Source organism: Cervus canadensis, chromosome 10, assembly GCF_019320065.1.
Source record: "Cervus canadensis isolate Bull #8, Minnesota chromosome 10, ASM1932006v1, whole genome shotgun sequence".
Lineage (NCBI taxonomy): Eukaryota > Metazoa > Chordata > Mammalia > Artiodactyla > Cervidae > Cervus > Cervus canadensis.
In genome coordinates this window covers 42,084,843-42,101,246 of record NC_057395.1, presented here as the reverse complement: position 1 = coordinate 42,101,246, position 16,404 = coordinate 42,084,843, and the positions used below count along the sequence as shown (strand labels likewise).

General features: G+C 45.0%; 1 protein-coding gene across 3 annotated transcripts in view; it reads right to left on the bottom strand.

Annotated features, from left to right (window-relative positions):
* The window catches only part of KIZ (kizuna centrosomal protein), a 90,874-nt gene that overhangs the window by 17,709 nt on the left and 56,761 nt on the right, over positions 1-16,404 (bottom strand). For 2 of the 3 annotated variants that reach the window (XM_043479374.1, XM_043479375.1), the window contains exons 8-10: positions 10,239-10,404; positions 9,310-9,369; positions 8,081-8,170 (exon numbers count right to left, since the gene is read on the bottom strand). In XM_043479374.1, coding sequence (XP_043335309.1) covers positions 8,081-8,170; positions 9,310-9,369; positions 10,239-10,404 — 316 coding nt within the window. The remainder of the gene's footprint in view (positions 1-8,080; positions 8,171-9,309; positions 9,370-10,238; positions 10,405-16,404) is intronic. The other variant, XM_043479376.1, reaches the window with a different exon arrangement.

Sequence of the window (16,404 nt, the reverse complement as noted above, 5' to 3'; positions counted from 1 at the left end):
GTACTTGCTGCCTGTCCTACACAGAGGACTCCGGAATCTCTCCCTGAGCTGCATCTGCTGTCCACATAAAGCAGTTTGGAGGGAGAAAGCTAACGTCTCCCACCCATTCAGACTGAGCCTGCCTCCTTCCTAACCCAGCTCCCTCACTGGCATTTGATCCTTAGACCTCCTGGGGCCCTTCTCCAAGGACAGTCGCTGGTGGCCCCTGGGACAGTTTTTATCTGGGATGTGGCGTCCCAGACCTGAGTAATACAGGGTTGGCAAAGCTAGCTGAGGGCCTCCAGGGGCATCGCCTGCCCTTACCTCTGGTGAAAGCTTCTGTTAATGGTTTCAGGGCAGAGGGAGGTTCAAAGGTGAAAGGATTAGCTGCACTCACTGGAGGACCAGACTAACTGAGGCAGGACACAGTGCCCCCAAAGCAGCTGGAGGGGCTGGAGCAGACCTCAGGATGCCAGTCCTTCTCCCCTCACTCTTTAGTCAGAAGAGCTGCACAAAGCAGCAGACCAAGCACTGAGAGATGACCCAGACTGGAAAAACAAAATCAAGGTTTGGTTTAAAAAAAAATGACCAAGAGAGGCTGAAGGCCATGCAGCCTGTGTAGAAATAAGGGCCGAGGAGTTTCAGCACCCGATCACAGATTCTGCCGCAGACAGCGAGGACAGGGCAGGGTATACGTGCCGATTTTCGGGGGCCAGGCAGGACCACACACGTGACTCTGGCCAGACAAGGGGGGAGGGAGGTTGGGTCCTGTGGCCATGGGGCAGCAAGGGGATGGGAGGGGGTTCGTGTCCTGTCTTGGGGAGGGGGGACAGCTGTCTTTTGGCCATAGCTGATAGCTGCCAGGTGAGAAAATGGGCCTAGTCTCGCCAGATTTCTGCCCTAAGAAAATTAAATCATTGCCCAGGCCACTCAGAACATACCTGCAACCCTGAAACTAGAGGGCAGGGAGAAAGTTTCTTGTGTTCACTGAATGAGGCACAAGCACCCTTAGAGACAAACCTCGGCCATGGGACACAAGCTGGATGTCAGGGCCAGCTTTCCCCGCTGAAGGACCCAGCAGAGTCCACAACACAGCAGCAGGGAGGCTGCAGCAGTCCTCTGGGGATTTAGAAGGAGCTGTCCATATCAAACAAACCAGATTTCAGAATCCTTGGAAGCAAGAGATCAGTTTTTGCTAGGGATGCTCAAACAATTCAGACCCTTTTCTGGAAGAGCCTAGAAGACTTGGCCAGGATTTCAACATCATAAGGCAAAGCTACAGACTTGAGTTTGGGGCAATCCAAGACCAGGTTTTTCTGGAAGAAGGCAGTGAAGAATCAAACAGTTGAAGGCTGCACACTGCAGCCGTGCATATTCAGTTATTAAGTGAATGAGTGAGCACACACAGGAGTGAAGGGAACAAAGCTGGAGGTTCCAGTTGGCCTGTTATGAATAAGGTCGGGACGAGGGTCCTCTGTACCTTTTCAAGGTGCAAAGACCTGAGACCTGAGTCTTCACCACTGCACGGACACTGTAAGTCTACAAACTTGAGGACTGGGAGGCCCCTTAAGGCTTCACTTTGTAGCCTGTGACTCCCAACTCCAGAGAGATACTACTTCTTGTCAGTAATATAAAAAAATACTGAGTAGTGCAAACAGTTAGATAAAACAACTATTTCTAAGAAGACAATGACGCTCAGATGCACACAGAAATAGCATCCACGCATCCACAAGCTTGCGGCTCTGAGTTGCTCAGTCAGGCTTCTCTCACATCCTCAAAGTTGTGTTGAGATGGGGAGTTTCAAAAGCAGAAAATATTGCAGCTTAATATACAAAATAAGGCAAGGGGTCCAGGGGATTAATATCTATCCGTGGCTATCAATTCCAGGCTGACGACACAACGAGATAAATATTATTTTTCCCTACTTGGTCACACAAGCTGGCTGAACCCAATCATCTATCTTCTTACAAAGTGGTGAAGGATCCCTGAGATTGTTTTCTTTTTTCTTTTTGATATTCATTTTGTGTCTAGAAAACGGGAACCAAGAAAATGAAAATGTGCTGAATAAAGAGAGGCAGGAGAGATGGCACTGAGGAAGAGAGAGAAAAAGCCCCAACTTCTTATCTTTCATTCTCTTTTATATGCAAATGTACACCTGCTAAAATACTTTTAAATCTACAAATAAAAAGAAGAAGAAAATATCTGATGAACAAGTGCTTTTAACAACCCATTACAAGAGCCAGATAAACATTTGGTCCCCCAGCCTCTGAGGGATGTCTCCAAGGCAGAGGGTCGGCCTGGCTTTCGAGGAAATCCCTGGTGAAGAAAGAGCTGGGTCCAGAGAGGGAATAACAAAAGGAGATGTGAACAATGCTATTAGCACAGCGAGAAAAGCAACCTTGAACCGAGAAAGAACGGGGCATCTCTGAGCCAGGGAAGATAATTGCGATTCCTGCAGGAAGCATGCAGAAATTCTCAACTTAAACTCAAAAAATATTTTATGTCCCTGGGTTCCCCAGTGCTGTTGCTTTTCGTGTGTTTCTGCGTCCAGGCTGACTTTTCACTCACGTCGTGCTAGATGCAGCAAACCCAGCTAAATAAGACAAAAACTGTGGGGTGGAATGCTAAAATTAATTCTAAGGGTAAACATTATTACTGAAAACCCAGAAATCACTTGTCCAGTTATCTCAAATTAAAACAAGAAAATATTAGGATAAGGTGCTTTCACAATTCTGAAAATACAGAAAACTCATCTATATTTAGGGATTTAAAAATGAAAAAAGAACAAAACACCACCTGTCTATATGAACGTAAGGTACACAGGTTGGCTCCATAACCAGAATCACTTGTCATATGTAGACTGCCACACCACCAGCAGTCGTGGGCCGGGGCACCTCTCAACCCGGGGTTCTTCTCTGTTCTCACACGAGATGGCTGATGCTCAGGAAAGGGAAAAACTTCTCCTTCCAACCAGTTGCCTGGAGATGCTTCAGAAAAGAGGTGTTTCCACCACATCCTGAATTTCTATGGGACAATTCAATGGTTACACCTGAAAATAAGTGCCTGGCTGGGAACTGACCTTTAGTGAATGTTTAAAAACTGAACTGAAACCGTTTTGCTGATGCTACCGCACACGAAAATTCATAATCACGGTGCCAGCCATATAACACTGCTGTCACGGGAGGTGAATTTTCAACTCTTGAGGTCATGGAATATTTAACTTTTGAGTCATTTTGATCAGGAAGTTATATCTTACTGGCATAATTAATAGTCCTTGAAAACAATATTTTTAGTCACTTGCACTCAGTGATTTATAAAATGAGAAGAGTCGGAATGAAGACTCTTTATTATCATAATATCATGATATTATATCATCAGCATTATCATCATCTAGAGTTGGGCCAGGAGCAATCACGTAGGTGATGAACCAGAGGCAACAACGTAAAATAGGACCAAATCTTTCCCCTCCCCTGCCAGGTTGAATAGTGCTTCTCCCAAATTCACGTCCACCCAGTAGCTCAGAATGGGACCTGCTCTGTGAACAGCATCTGTGCAGACGCACTCGGTGAAGTATCTCAAGATGAACTCATCCTAGATTCACTCTGGGCACTGACTCCGCTGACTGCTATCCCACTGGGAAGAGGACACCGAAGCCCAGACACAGAGACAGCGGCGACACGAGGCTGGAGGCAGAGACTGAGGTTGTGCCATCACAGACCTGAGGCTGCAGCAGGCCTGGAAGGATGCTCCCGGCACCTTCAGAGGGCACGGCTGCCACTTTGATTTTGGACTTCTAGCACCCACAGCTGTGAGAGCAAACGGGTCTGCGGTTCCCAGTCTGTGATGCTTTGTCACAGCAGCCTTCGGAAAGTCACACCCTCCCTGAGCCCTGACTGCATCGAAGCATCTAGAGCCCGACCTCCCCCTCTTTCCACTGGGGTCTCTTACAGAAAAGAAGTGTGGTTCACAGGGTAACCTACAAGGAGGGTTCAGCTCTGAGGCTCCCTGCTCCATGGTTCTCAAGCTTAGGGAGTTGCCTGGTGTGTTACACACACAGACTGAGGCCTTGGCTCACACCTGGAGGTCCTGGGGTACCCAGTTCAGGATGTGGTTGGCACATGGGTCTGTTTTAAAGGCCCACGTGGGCTTCTGCTGGGCAGCCTCTGAGCAGAATTTCTTAGGCACTTCTGAGTTCATTCTTGGGAACATAGCTGCTCAGGAGCTCTCCCGGAAGGTGCCCTCCATTCCTCCACGGCCACGGTAAATGGGTGCTGCCAGCCTACAGCGTCCAGAGTAAGAAGCTCTCTGCTCTCGTGAACAGCAGGCCCCAGGGTGAAGGCGTGGCAGCCTGACTCCTGCCACAGACATGGGGCCACCTGGGCAGGGCCAGGGCCAACCCAGGAGCAGATGGTGCTTGCCTGGCTGCCCCAGGCACAGCATCCAGACCTGACTGGGCATCTCCAGGACAGAACAGGTGCGGTGCAGACTCAAGACAGGCTCCGGAGTGCAAGCGCTTTGCCATTTGTCTTCGCGGTCCTAAGTCGTCACTGCAGTTTTCTCTCCCAGATCCAGTCTCCTGTGACGACGTGGCCATCGTCCATTTCCAGCCTTCTCCCACTCTGTGGTAAAGCTCGAGCAATGATGTCTGGGGAAGCCCTGCCCAGAATCTGACCGCACCCTTCAAACCTAGGCTGACCTCCCACAGAGCTTCTAAAGGGACGGACCACAGTCTGACCTGGAATATTTCAGCTTGCCAAAGAATATCAGTGAGAAATGGCACAATCAGGCAAGCACTTTCAACACAGCTTGACCAAGAGAATTGGTGTCAAAAGAATGAGAGGCTGAATGGACATTCTTAGAGGCTTAATCCTCTTGAGATAAAAGCTGAGAGCCCTTTTCACATGGAGCTTAAGGAGATGAGTTTTGCCAGGATGGGCACGTGGGTGGGAAAAGTACTGGTGGAGTGACTGATGGAAAGAGACGGTGTGCTGGCCTGAATCAACAAACGCTTAAGGGAACTCCTTTACACTCTCATTTTCATTCGTTTGACAAAATGAGTGCCCACTGTGTGCCAGATATTGTGACAGGGGCTCTGTTTTCTCTGACACTTAGTGTAAGCTGCATCATTTACTAAAATTAGAAGTCACCAAACTGTCAAGGTAAATTGAGTATAAATACCAATAAAATTACCAATGGGGGAAACTTCCCTTTAGGGGTGTGAGTGGTTCAGGGGAAGACTTTCTTAATCTAGACAAGCATGGCTTCAATCTTGGCCTAAGTGCTCCAGGGAGACACTGACCTGATGGCCCTGTACCTCTTGTGGTCTCAGGCTCACCTAGGGGTACAGGCTCACCCCACTTTACAAGGGCCACCCTGGGACAGTCTGCACTCAGAAATCCTCGCAAGTTGCCCACCTCTCCAGGCTTTGTTCTTCATCGCTCTCAAGAGCATCCTTTCAGGGCTCATCTTTTGTTAAGTTACAAATTGGTATTTAACTGATCCAGATGCCCTGAGGCAGGTGCCTCTCTTATAAAACAAGAGGGGCCGACTGGTGGGATGGAAGGACTTTTGGGCTTAAATACTGAAGTTTGAGTGTGATTCAAGACCCGACAATCTGGCTATATGGCCCTGAAAAGGGCTCTCAATCTTTCCAAGTTTGCTGGGCCATCTGGAGAACTGTCTGTGTTCCTGTAGGGTTGCTATGACGGTTAGAGACGTTGGAGGCTTAGGAGGGTGGGGACCCAGTCTCTGGCTGTCTCTGGCCTTCCCTGGATTCAGCTCAAGTAGAGGTGTGACATATATGCAGATTATATACTATTCTTATATACAGAAACCCACACACTCATAGATAATCCCCTTAACCTTTGATTTCGACCTGGATTCTTTAAGGTGAACAACTAGACTAATGAAAGGGGTGGACTGTGTTAGCAAACAGATCAAAGGTTCACTCTTATTTGTGGTTCATGGATGGATGTCTCCTCCAAGTCCTCAGCAGGTATGTGTGCTATGTGAGCAGCCGAGGGTCTGTGTTCTCTGGGTGCAGCTCTGCACCAGCTCCCCAGGGGATCTGCCTGACCCCCACCAAGAGGCACCCACCACACACCGCACGGGGACATGGGGCCCTCACCAGCGAGGTTGCCGGGAGACCTTGTAGCTGCTGTTTGGGCCTCTTCTTGGAAGGTTTGTTCATGAATATAATGAGAAGTTCCCAAAGTCTGTGAAGCTCTCTTCAAGATTCCTTTCTGATGAGGTAATGTCCTTTGGATTCAAATTTTCATTTGCCTTCTGATGTGGAAACTTCTGGCAGAAATGGATTCAGTGGGAGGTGCTGTCCATGAGGACCTGTGGCAGCGCAAGGCTGGGTGGTCACGAGTAGCTACTGCATCTCCAGGAAAGCGAGGGGCTGTCAGGATCCAGGCCAGAGGTGCCCGGGCGCCCCTCTGGGAGTGTCTCAGGGTTACTCTCTCTGTGGCACTGCCCCAGTCCTCCCACTTCTCCCCTCTGGGTTTCACGTGTGAGGTTCCTTTTAACTAGATGTACTGGGATGAAAATGCTATGGCCAGTGGGGCCAGTGCAGAAGACCAACATAAGATGCACACAAAGATCACCGACGTAGACCACAGCTGATGTGGGCTGCGTGTCCAGTACAGGCTTAGTGCCTTCACATTCCTCACCTCACCTCACGCACCATCTGGCTAGGCAGGAGGTCTGCTTTCCTAGGTCAGAGGCTCAGCGGGTGAAGAAACAGCAGGAAGTAAAGAGCTGGCTGACAGCAGTGGCTGATGCCAAACACCACCATGTTTTCTTAACCCTCCGAGGGCAGCCCTGAAAATGTTCCTTTTCTTTGGAATATTCTAGAAGGACTGCAGCCTGTACAGATGAGGAAGCCTCAACAGAACTATTACAAAGGGGGAGGATTCTGTCTTAATTCATACGCCTGCCTTACTCTGTTACTGCTCAGTTGATAAGCTATGTCTGACTCTCTGTGACCCTGTGGACTGCAGCACGCCAGGCCTCCCTGTCCCTCACTATCTCCCGGAATTTGCCCAAGTTCATGTCCATTGTGCTGGCGATGTTATCTAACCATCTCAACCTCTATCACCCCCTTCTCCTTTTGCCTCCAATCTTTCCAAGCACTAGGGTCTTTTTCAGTGAGTTGGCTCTTCGCATCAGGTGGCCAAAGTACTGGAGCTTCAGCTTCACCATCAGTCCTTCCAATGCCTTACTTTACCAAAGGCCAAATCTCCAAATAATCATGGCAAGACACAAACATTAATAAAGAGATCAAGATCAAGAACTCAGAGATCAAAGTAACTGTAACAATAGACACAACCACAGCAGAGCAGAGCTGAGGCGCCCAAGGCCTCCGGCAGGCACGTGCTGGGAGGTGCTGAGGAGGGGAGTGTGGTGGCTGGGCCAGAACCACAAAGTTCCCACTAAGAAGATGCTTCGGATAGCTTTTTCACATTTTCCAGGTTTATTTTATGTCTACTTCTTTGGCCTATAATAGGCACAAAGCTTTTATTTTTTTAACTGCCAACTATTGACAGATCAATGACAGATTGCTGAAATTATAATTTCTTTAAAAAAAAAAATCTTCATGGCAAATAACCTGTATTCCTTTGAGGCACATCACACCTCTTCTTAAGTGAAGAGAAGAAAGATTTGAAACACTGATACTTAACTATCTCTTCTCTTACTAGGAAATTCTGAGATATACAGAGGACACACTGGCAGTTACGGGGGTGGGGGTGAGTGACACGGGTGATGGGGTGAAAGGGCACAGACTTCTGGTTATAAAATCAGTAAGTCCCGGGGATCGAATGCACAGCGAGGTGACTATAGCTAATACCACAGGACTGTGTACCTAAACACTGCTGAGAGAGGAAACCTTCAAAGTTCTCAGTAAAAGAAAGAAAACCTGTAACTACATGTGGTGACAGACACTCGTGAGGCTGACCCAACATCCTGCAATGTCTACGCACAGTGACTCATCACGCTCTGCACCTGACATGGGTATAATGTTATGTGCCAGCTCTCCCTCAGTTAAAAAGTCCTCTGGGAAAATCACACCAGTACTAATGTGGGGATACTGACTCACCACAAGGGGTGTCTGGAAAGAACGCTGAGCAGACCAGGGATCGACAGGAGACAAGGGGACTTCCTGGTTCCCCAACAAGCCCTTGTGATTCTAACTGAAGCAAATTCAGAGGTCATGAGATATCCTGCACTCAAAGGCAGATGCAAAAGAAAAGCACCCAAATGACCTTTTGGGTGTCTGTAGTTTGGGAACATCTACACTTTTATTAATTCTACTAATAAACAAACAAACAGGGAACTCTATCAGAGTTTTCTCAAAATGAAGAATAAAAATCCAATAAATATATCACTGGGAAAACATTTCAAGGAAAAGAAAACCTCTGTATTTTGGAGTGAAATATTATCTGATGCAGAACATATACAATAATTGCTCCACTATAAACTCCTTTTTCAAAATCGGAGTTCATTGCAGACACATGGGTTCAGAATTCATCATCAGGCCATGAATCCTACTGCCATAAAAGAAACCGTTCTCTTTGCTGATAAACAACAAAACTAACTCATATGCAGATGCATGCCTCAGTACCTCGGTGCAATGGTGTATTTACTTGTATAAATATTTAAAGTCAGACCTTTGAATTTATAATGAAGTAGCATACCACTTTACAAAATAAGGTACTAGTAAATTTAGATGTATGACAAATAGAATTCTGATCAGAATACTAATTGCTGCTGTTGATATTCTAAAACTAAAAAAAGTAATGACATTCAGATTTCATCTAAACAAGCTGAATAGATGTGCAGAAATCTTAACAGATCTTAACGAAACCTTACTGCTAAAATTTGTAATGGATCAGATGGGCTTTGTAACTGAGACACAGGCAAGCTTCCTGTCTGGCACTTTTTTTTCTGCTTTTTTTTAATAATGATACAGTCAATTATAACAGGAAAGAATAGAGGAAATCAGACACATCTGTAGTTGGCCATTTAATGACTGGTGTCCCCATGGGGACTGGCCTTTACACACAGAGGCTGGTGCTGAAAGGCTCGTGGGGGTGGGACGCTCGCAAGTATAAATTTGCAACAATCCTGAAGGACTCAGCAGACCTGAGTATTTTCCACCTTCGTTTGTGTTAACCTAAGCTCACCACACTCTCAGGTTGGAGCCCCTGCTCCGGCACATGGTCACTGAATCTGCCTGCTCTTGGCGGAGTCCACAAACACTAACCTAAACTGTTTTGGTTACAGAAGAGAGTAGAATCCCAGGTCCTCAGGCAGCCGTGAACTTACCTGTGATGGGCATCCTCGCTGCCACACTTTCTTCGGTGCTCTCATGGGTGCTCTCATCTTCTAAAAATGGAACAAGTGATAATAACAATGTATTTCAAGGTTATACTGATGGAACTGGCCTTTGGTTTTTTAGTTGCCATTCCTTTTAACTGCCCTGCTTCTCACCTTCTCTTTTTGGTTAGTTTATTTCTTGTTTGAAATATACTGTGCCTAGAAGAAAGCCTATTCAAAAGCCAAGGTGTCTCTACACTGCATTCATGCAAAATAATTTAGCCTGACATCTATCAGATTTGGGTGGGGCTTAACATACATGGGCCTCAGGTCCAGCACATGTCATCGACTTCTGACCACATCCCGGGCAGCTCACGTCCCAGGCAGCTGACAGGGATTTCCTGGCACATCTTACCAGTAACACTAAAATAATCACCATTTCTAGAGACTAAAAACTGGTAATAAAATTTGGGGGGGTCATAAATTCATTGATTCTTAATCATTTGTTTAGACTTTTATACGGCTGTATTATAATTTAAAAGAATATTTATTAATTATGAGTAAATTCTATTAAGTGATATAAAAAACTTCACAGTATTTCATGGAATTCAGTTTAATGGAATCATCTCCACCTTTGCAGGATGATCAAAAAAGTACCTAATGTCAACTGTTAATTCTGTTAATATTTCATAGCTTTATAAAAACTACTTTTGTTGCAAATTCAGCAGAACTGAAGACCTACAATTAGGTTTCCCATTCTTCTCAGACTTCAGGTGTTTTCTTGAAGTGGAAGATGGTATAAAACGAGTAATGTATCATGCATACTGAATCACAGGCATTGCTCAGCAGCTTTATTTCATGGGCACACTTTGAGAAAGAGGGTGGCACGCCGATTCTGAGTGCAGTTTTGCTGTGAATGAACCCTTAACAATAGCTACCTTGTTCCCTTGTAGGAACACCTTTGGGCCACAGAGTGGGTTTTCCATTCCTCATTCCATTTTCATCACTCAGAGTAGATGGCAAACTGCAAGATGACTTGCTGCTGTCGACAGCCGACCTGTTGTCATGCTCTTCTGCGAGATCTTTTTTCAATAACGCAGTTGCCTGTAGTGTTTAAAAGAAAGTACAAAAAATTAACAAACTGTGGTCACACTCTCCTTGGTCTCAGAGATCAGCTTTCAAATAACTATTTTACGTCAAGCTTTACTTGAGATTTGTCTCCTGACATTTAACCTACATGAAAATGTCTTCAAGATAAAGTAACACTAGGCTATTTTCCAGCATAATTGAATTCTTCACAATAATTTACACTCACAAAGAGATGTTTTCTGGGGACTGAATCTTCTGTAATATAGTATCTTTCTACTTGGGAAGGATGTGTGTGAGCTGTGACTAACTCGGTTAACCCAGGTGGTATATCCCAGATCCATTCTCTCATGTCCTGAATTCTGTCTTTCAGGCACATGAGACAGAGTTGGCTTGGATTGAGGAGATTTGGGAAAATGTGACCTTATGATATCCTCATACTTCAAGAAATGACCCCCAAACTTTCCCCAAAAGGAGGATTGTGGAAGGACTTGGGGGCTGAGGAGGGTACACTGAAGCAAAGAGAGACCTGACCTCGCTTCAGGTAACCTTCAGTCAAGGATATGGATGCTCTGCACTTTGCCACCAAGTCTGCCAGGGAGCTCAGGAAACTCAGTGGCCACACAGCCTGTCTGCTTCCTCCAGGCATGGAACAGTCTTACCCGTGTCACCCCAAGTGTCTGGGGCAGGGAGGTGGGCAGAGATCTGACCACAGCCAACATGAGACGTAGAGAAAATGTGGTAAAAATAGGACAGGTTAATATCCAGATACTTCACATCTGGGTCAGCATTCCTCCCTCAAGAATTAAAAATACACTGGTGACCAGAGCTGAACAACCAACACAATGTCACTGTCTGGCTGCCAAGGCACATGTCTCTCTCTCCCCCATTTGGAGTGGAAGACTGCTTAGCGGTGCTGACCTCTCCCTGGGACATGATGGCAGCAGTAAACCCACCGTGTGGGGAATACACCTGAGACCCTGCAAGTGAATGTGAAGAGGGAGCTGGGCACAGCCTCTCCTGCCATCTTCTATCCAAGCGCGAAGTGGTAACAATGTTAGTGTCGAGCGAACAAAGGGGAAGATTCTATTCTTTGCTTGTCATCAACGTGAAAGGACGTGAAGCTTTGACAGGGAGAATCACTAAGGCAGAACCTCAACGACTGAGCCTGGTGAGTTTGGCTAAGGCCACTGTTATTGGCCTGGACATCCCAGCGAGGCGCTTGCCTTTGGCCTTCCCCTCATTTCGAGATCTCCACCAATCCTGAGCTAATTGAATCTGTTCCTGTAGAGAGCAGGACCGTCCTCTGTGCACCCAATAACCCTGGCTATGCGGAAAGCATTTCAGAAGATGAACGAAAAGAATTGGCCTAGTCTTTGTAGTTAAAGCTGTAATTTCCTTTTCCTGATATTTAAAATAATCCAAACATGCTAACAGGGCCTCAAATATGTATTTCTTCTTGGTATTATCTCATGCAATAGCTGTAACTGATAATTTCTTGGTGTGACTTCACAGTAGCCACTGTCTGAACCCATGGTTTAAGAATAAAGTTGTTAAAAGCCTGTTGAGGGTTTCTACACTTTCTATTGTGCAATGTGCAGACAGAGGAGACTGTCCTGGATGGTCAGTGACTGAGACAACTTCTCACTAGTGCCTGGTGATGACACATGAGCTATCTGTTTTGCACATCCCTTTCCTACAAGAACTTCTTTTGCTTCAACTGGCTTCTACCTGGGCTTCAAAAGAACACAGACTAAAGTATTATAGCTATAAACAACTTTCTAACAACCCCTTGTAAGCTTGGTGAGAGGACCACCAATGCCATCATCTCTACCTGGAGCCCTTTTTTAAAAATTTTAACCATGGTAAGTATTGGGCACTCTACAGGTTTCATTCATTTTGTATATTTTATCCCATTTATCTTTACTACTTAATACTCATATCTCTGGGATTTCTCTTAGCTTTTTGATAGGAACATTTAAAGATAATTCTAGAGGAAGGTCGTTAGAGATAAGTACTTTATATCTATACGGGTTTCGATGGATGGTCAAATCACAGCATGAGAATGGTTGATCTGACTCTGCTGGACCACGAGGCCAACAGAGAGGGCAGCAGATCTGCCCAGTGGGACATCTGCAGAGGCATTCACAAGGTAAGTCCCTCACAGGGAGGGAATCATGACAAGCTGGGACAGAAACAAGACAGCCTCAGCCAAGGATGGGTCAGAAGGTCCATTCAAAGGATCAGTCAAAAACAACTTATACAGAATCAGGAAGAACACCTGTGATACCTACTCAAGATGTACTGTTTGCAGATCTTTGAAAGGGTGCATTTCTAAGAAGGCCCCAGACAGAAGGAGTTTGCAGAGTGACACTGACAACATGAACCCATACCCGCAAAGGAACCAAAGCCCAGAGGAGAGTGAACAAACTGCCATGCATGTGCCACCTGGGACTGAAGGGCTCTGCAAAGTGAGACCTTCTATCTGAAAAATTCACCACAGATGGACCTTCTGATGGTGCTTATGAATGGCCCATGCTTGGGTTCCATCTGATTCGTTAGGCAATAAAGGCTTTCTCTCCTCTCATACATTTGGAGCCAGTCTGGTACAGTGAGGAGGGGTGGGGTGGGGGGCTAGATACCGTCTCATGGTTTTCAGCAGTCTGCAGCCTAAGTCAATACCAATGAACTAGCTCCTCACTGTTCTAACTTTCCCAGGAGCCAGGAGAAAGCACTTAGAAATTCAATGCCAAGGTATACACTATCTGCAGGATGAGTGAGGAAGACATCTCCATATTTCAGAACTCATGGAACATAAATCATCCTATGAATTACATTCAGCAGGACACCTAGAGTTAATTGCCTCAATTCTTCTAGGATTTTCTCAAAGTTCAGTTTAAATGCAGATCTTTCTAAGTCTAGAACCCTAAGAGTCACCTAGGCTAACTCTAAATTTATATCCCCAAACTTAGCAACTGTGATATTCAAATGCAGAAATCAATAAATGAAGATATTAATGGAAGAGGCTTGTATCCAAACACCATTAAGAAAAGTGAAAGATGAAAATCAAACTGCTCAAACTATTATAGCAAACAGCAAAAATTTATACAGGAGTTCTCAAAAGTCAGTAAGAAAAAATATGACTAACCTGATAGAAAAATGAACAAAGAACGTGAACTGGCAAATTAAAAAAGAAGAAATACAAAAGGCTAACAAACAGAGAGGGGAAAGAGTCTGATCTCAGTTGTACTATAAAGGTCAGTTCAGTCGCTCAGTTGTGTCCAACTCTTTGTGACCCCATGGACTGCAGCACTCCAGGCCGCCCTGTCCATCACCAACTCCCAGAGTTTACTCAAACTCATGTCCATTGAGTCAGTGATGCCATCCAACCATGTCATCCTCTGTCATCCCCATCTCCTCCCACCATCAATCTTTCCCAGCATCAGGGTCTCTTCTAAGGAGTCAGTTCTTTCCATCAGGTAAGCAAAGTATTGGAGTTTCAGCTTCAGTCCTTCCAATGAATAGTCAGGATTGATTTCCTTTAGGATGGACTGGTTGGATCTCCTTGCTGTCCAAGGGACTCTCAAGAGTCTTCTCCAATATCACAGTTCAAAAGCATCAACTTTTCAGTGCTCAACTTTCCTAATAGTCCAACTCTCACACCCATATATGACTACTGGAAAAACCATAGCTTTGACTAGAAGGACCTGTGTTGGCAAAGTAATGTCTCTGCTTTTTAATATGCTGTCTAGGTTGGTCATAACTTTTCTTCCAAGGAGCAAGCACCTTTTAATTTCATGGCTGCAGTCACCATCTGCAGTGATTTTGGAGCCCCCCAAAATAAAGTTTGTCACTGTTTCCACTGTTTCCCATCTATTTGCTATGAAGTGATAGGACCAGATGTCATGATCTTAATTTTCTGAATGTTGAGTTTTAAGTCAACTTATCCACTCTCCTCAACAAATTGATGAAAGAACACTAAAGAGTGATGAGCTCTTTAGTTTCTCCTTGCTTTCTGCCATATCGGTGGTGTCATCTGCATATCTGAGGTTATTGGTATTTCTCCCAGCAATCTTGACGCCAGCTTGTGCTTTATCCAGTCCAGCATTTCTCATGATGTACTCTGCATGTAAGTTAAAAAAGCAGGGTGACAATATACAGCCTTGATGGACTCCTTTCCCAGTTTGGAACCAGTCTGTTGTTCCATGTCCAGTTCTAACTGTTGCTTCTTGACCTGCACACAGGTTTCTTAGGAGGCAGGTAAGGTGGTCTGGTATTCCCATCTCTTGAAGAATTTTCCACAGTTTGTTGTGATCCACACAAAGGCTTTGGCATAGTCAATAAACCAGAAGTAGATGTTCTTCTGGAACTCTCTTGCTTTTTCAATGATCTGACGGATGTTAGCAATTGGATCTCTAATTCCTCTGCCTTTTCTAAATCCAGCTTGAACACCTGGAAGTTCACGGTTTAAGTACTGTTGAAGTCTGGCTTGGAAGATTTTGAGCATTACTTTGCAAGCGTGTGAGATGAGTGCAACTGTATGGTAGCTTGAGCATTCTTTGGCATTGCCTTTCTTTGGGACTGGAATGAAAACTGACCTTTTCCAGTCCTGTGGCCACTGCTGAGTTTTCCAAATTTGCTGGCAAAATGAGTGCAGCACTTTCACAGCATCATCTTTTAGGATTTGAAATAGCTCAAGGAATTCCATCACCTCCACCAGCTTTGTTCGTAGTGATGTTTCCTAAGGCGCACTTGACTTCACATTCCAGGATGTCTGGCTCTAGGTGAGTGATCACACCATCATTGTTATCTGGGTCATGAAGATCTTTTTTGTACAGTTCTTCTGTGTATTCTTGCCACCTCTTCTTTTTTTTTTTTTTGCCACCTCTTCTTAATATCTTCTGCTTCTGTTAGGTTCATACCATTTCTGTCCTTTATTGTGCCCATCTTTGCATGAAATGTTTCCTTGGTATCTCTAATTTTCTTGAAGAGATCTCTAGTCTTTCCTGTTCTACTGTTTTCCTCTATTTCTTTGCATTGATCACTGAGGAAGGCTTTCTTATCTTTCCTTGCTATTCTTTGGAACTCTGCATTCAAATGGGTTTATCTTTCCTTTTCTCCTTTGCCTTTGGCCTCTCTTCTTTTCTCAGCTATTGGTAAGGCCTCCTCAGACAACCATTTTGCCTTTTTGCATTTCTTTTTCTTGGGGATGGTCTTGATCACTGCCTCACAAACCTCTGTCCATGGTTCTTTAGGCACTCTGTCTATCAGATCTAATCCCTTAAATCTATTTGTCATCTGCATTTGTGTAAAATGAACACACAAAAAAATTGGCTGTGATCTGTACTTCTAAATTTGGTGTTCGAAAAAGGTTGATGGTATCCGGTTTCATAAACAGTACAGAAAACTGATATTTTCATCCATTCCTGGTAAGCTATGACCCTGCCAGGGTGAGTTCTAGGAGTGCAGAGCAGAAGGCTGGGAGATGCACAGACCCTCTGACCTAAGAGATCTACATCTAGGAACTCATTCTCAGGAATCAGCATGAGAATCTGTAAAAAACTGAGCTCTCAGATATTCTTTGAAACTTTTTCACTAGAGAAGAAATTAAAAACAACTTAAAATGTTCAACACCAGGAGCCTGGTTAGAGAGACAGTGGAAGGGCCACACAGGGGTTTCTGTGCAACTGTCAGAAAGGATGGAGAGCATGTGATGGTGTGAAAGGAGGTTTCCCCTGTGACACAGTGTGGGGGGCAGGTCACGGGGCCGTCCACACACACAGCACAACCCATGTTTGTCAATATATTAAATATTAAAGACCACACATCTCAGTGTCAACAAAGTTCTATACAGAAAGCTGGGTAATAGGCAGTTATCTTGTCTTCTTTCTGTTTACCTTAATATTTCAAGTTTGTTTTTTTCCTGCTATGTTTTTTAGAAAAAGAAAACATATGCTAACTCTACAAGAATACAGTTTCTGCAATGGGTGGTACAGAGAGAAAATGAATGTGAAAACA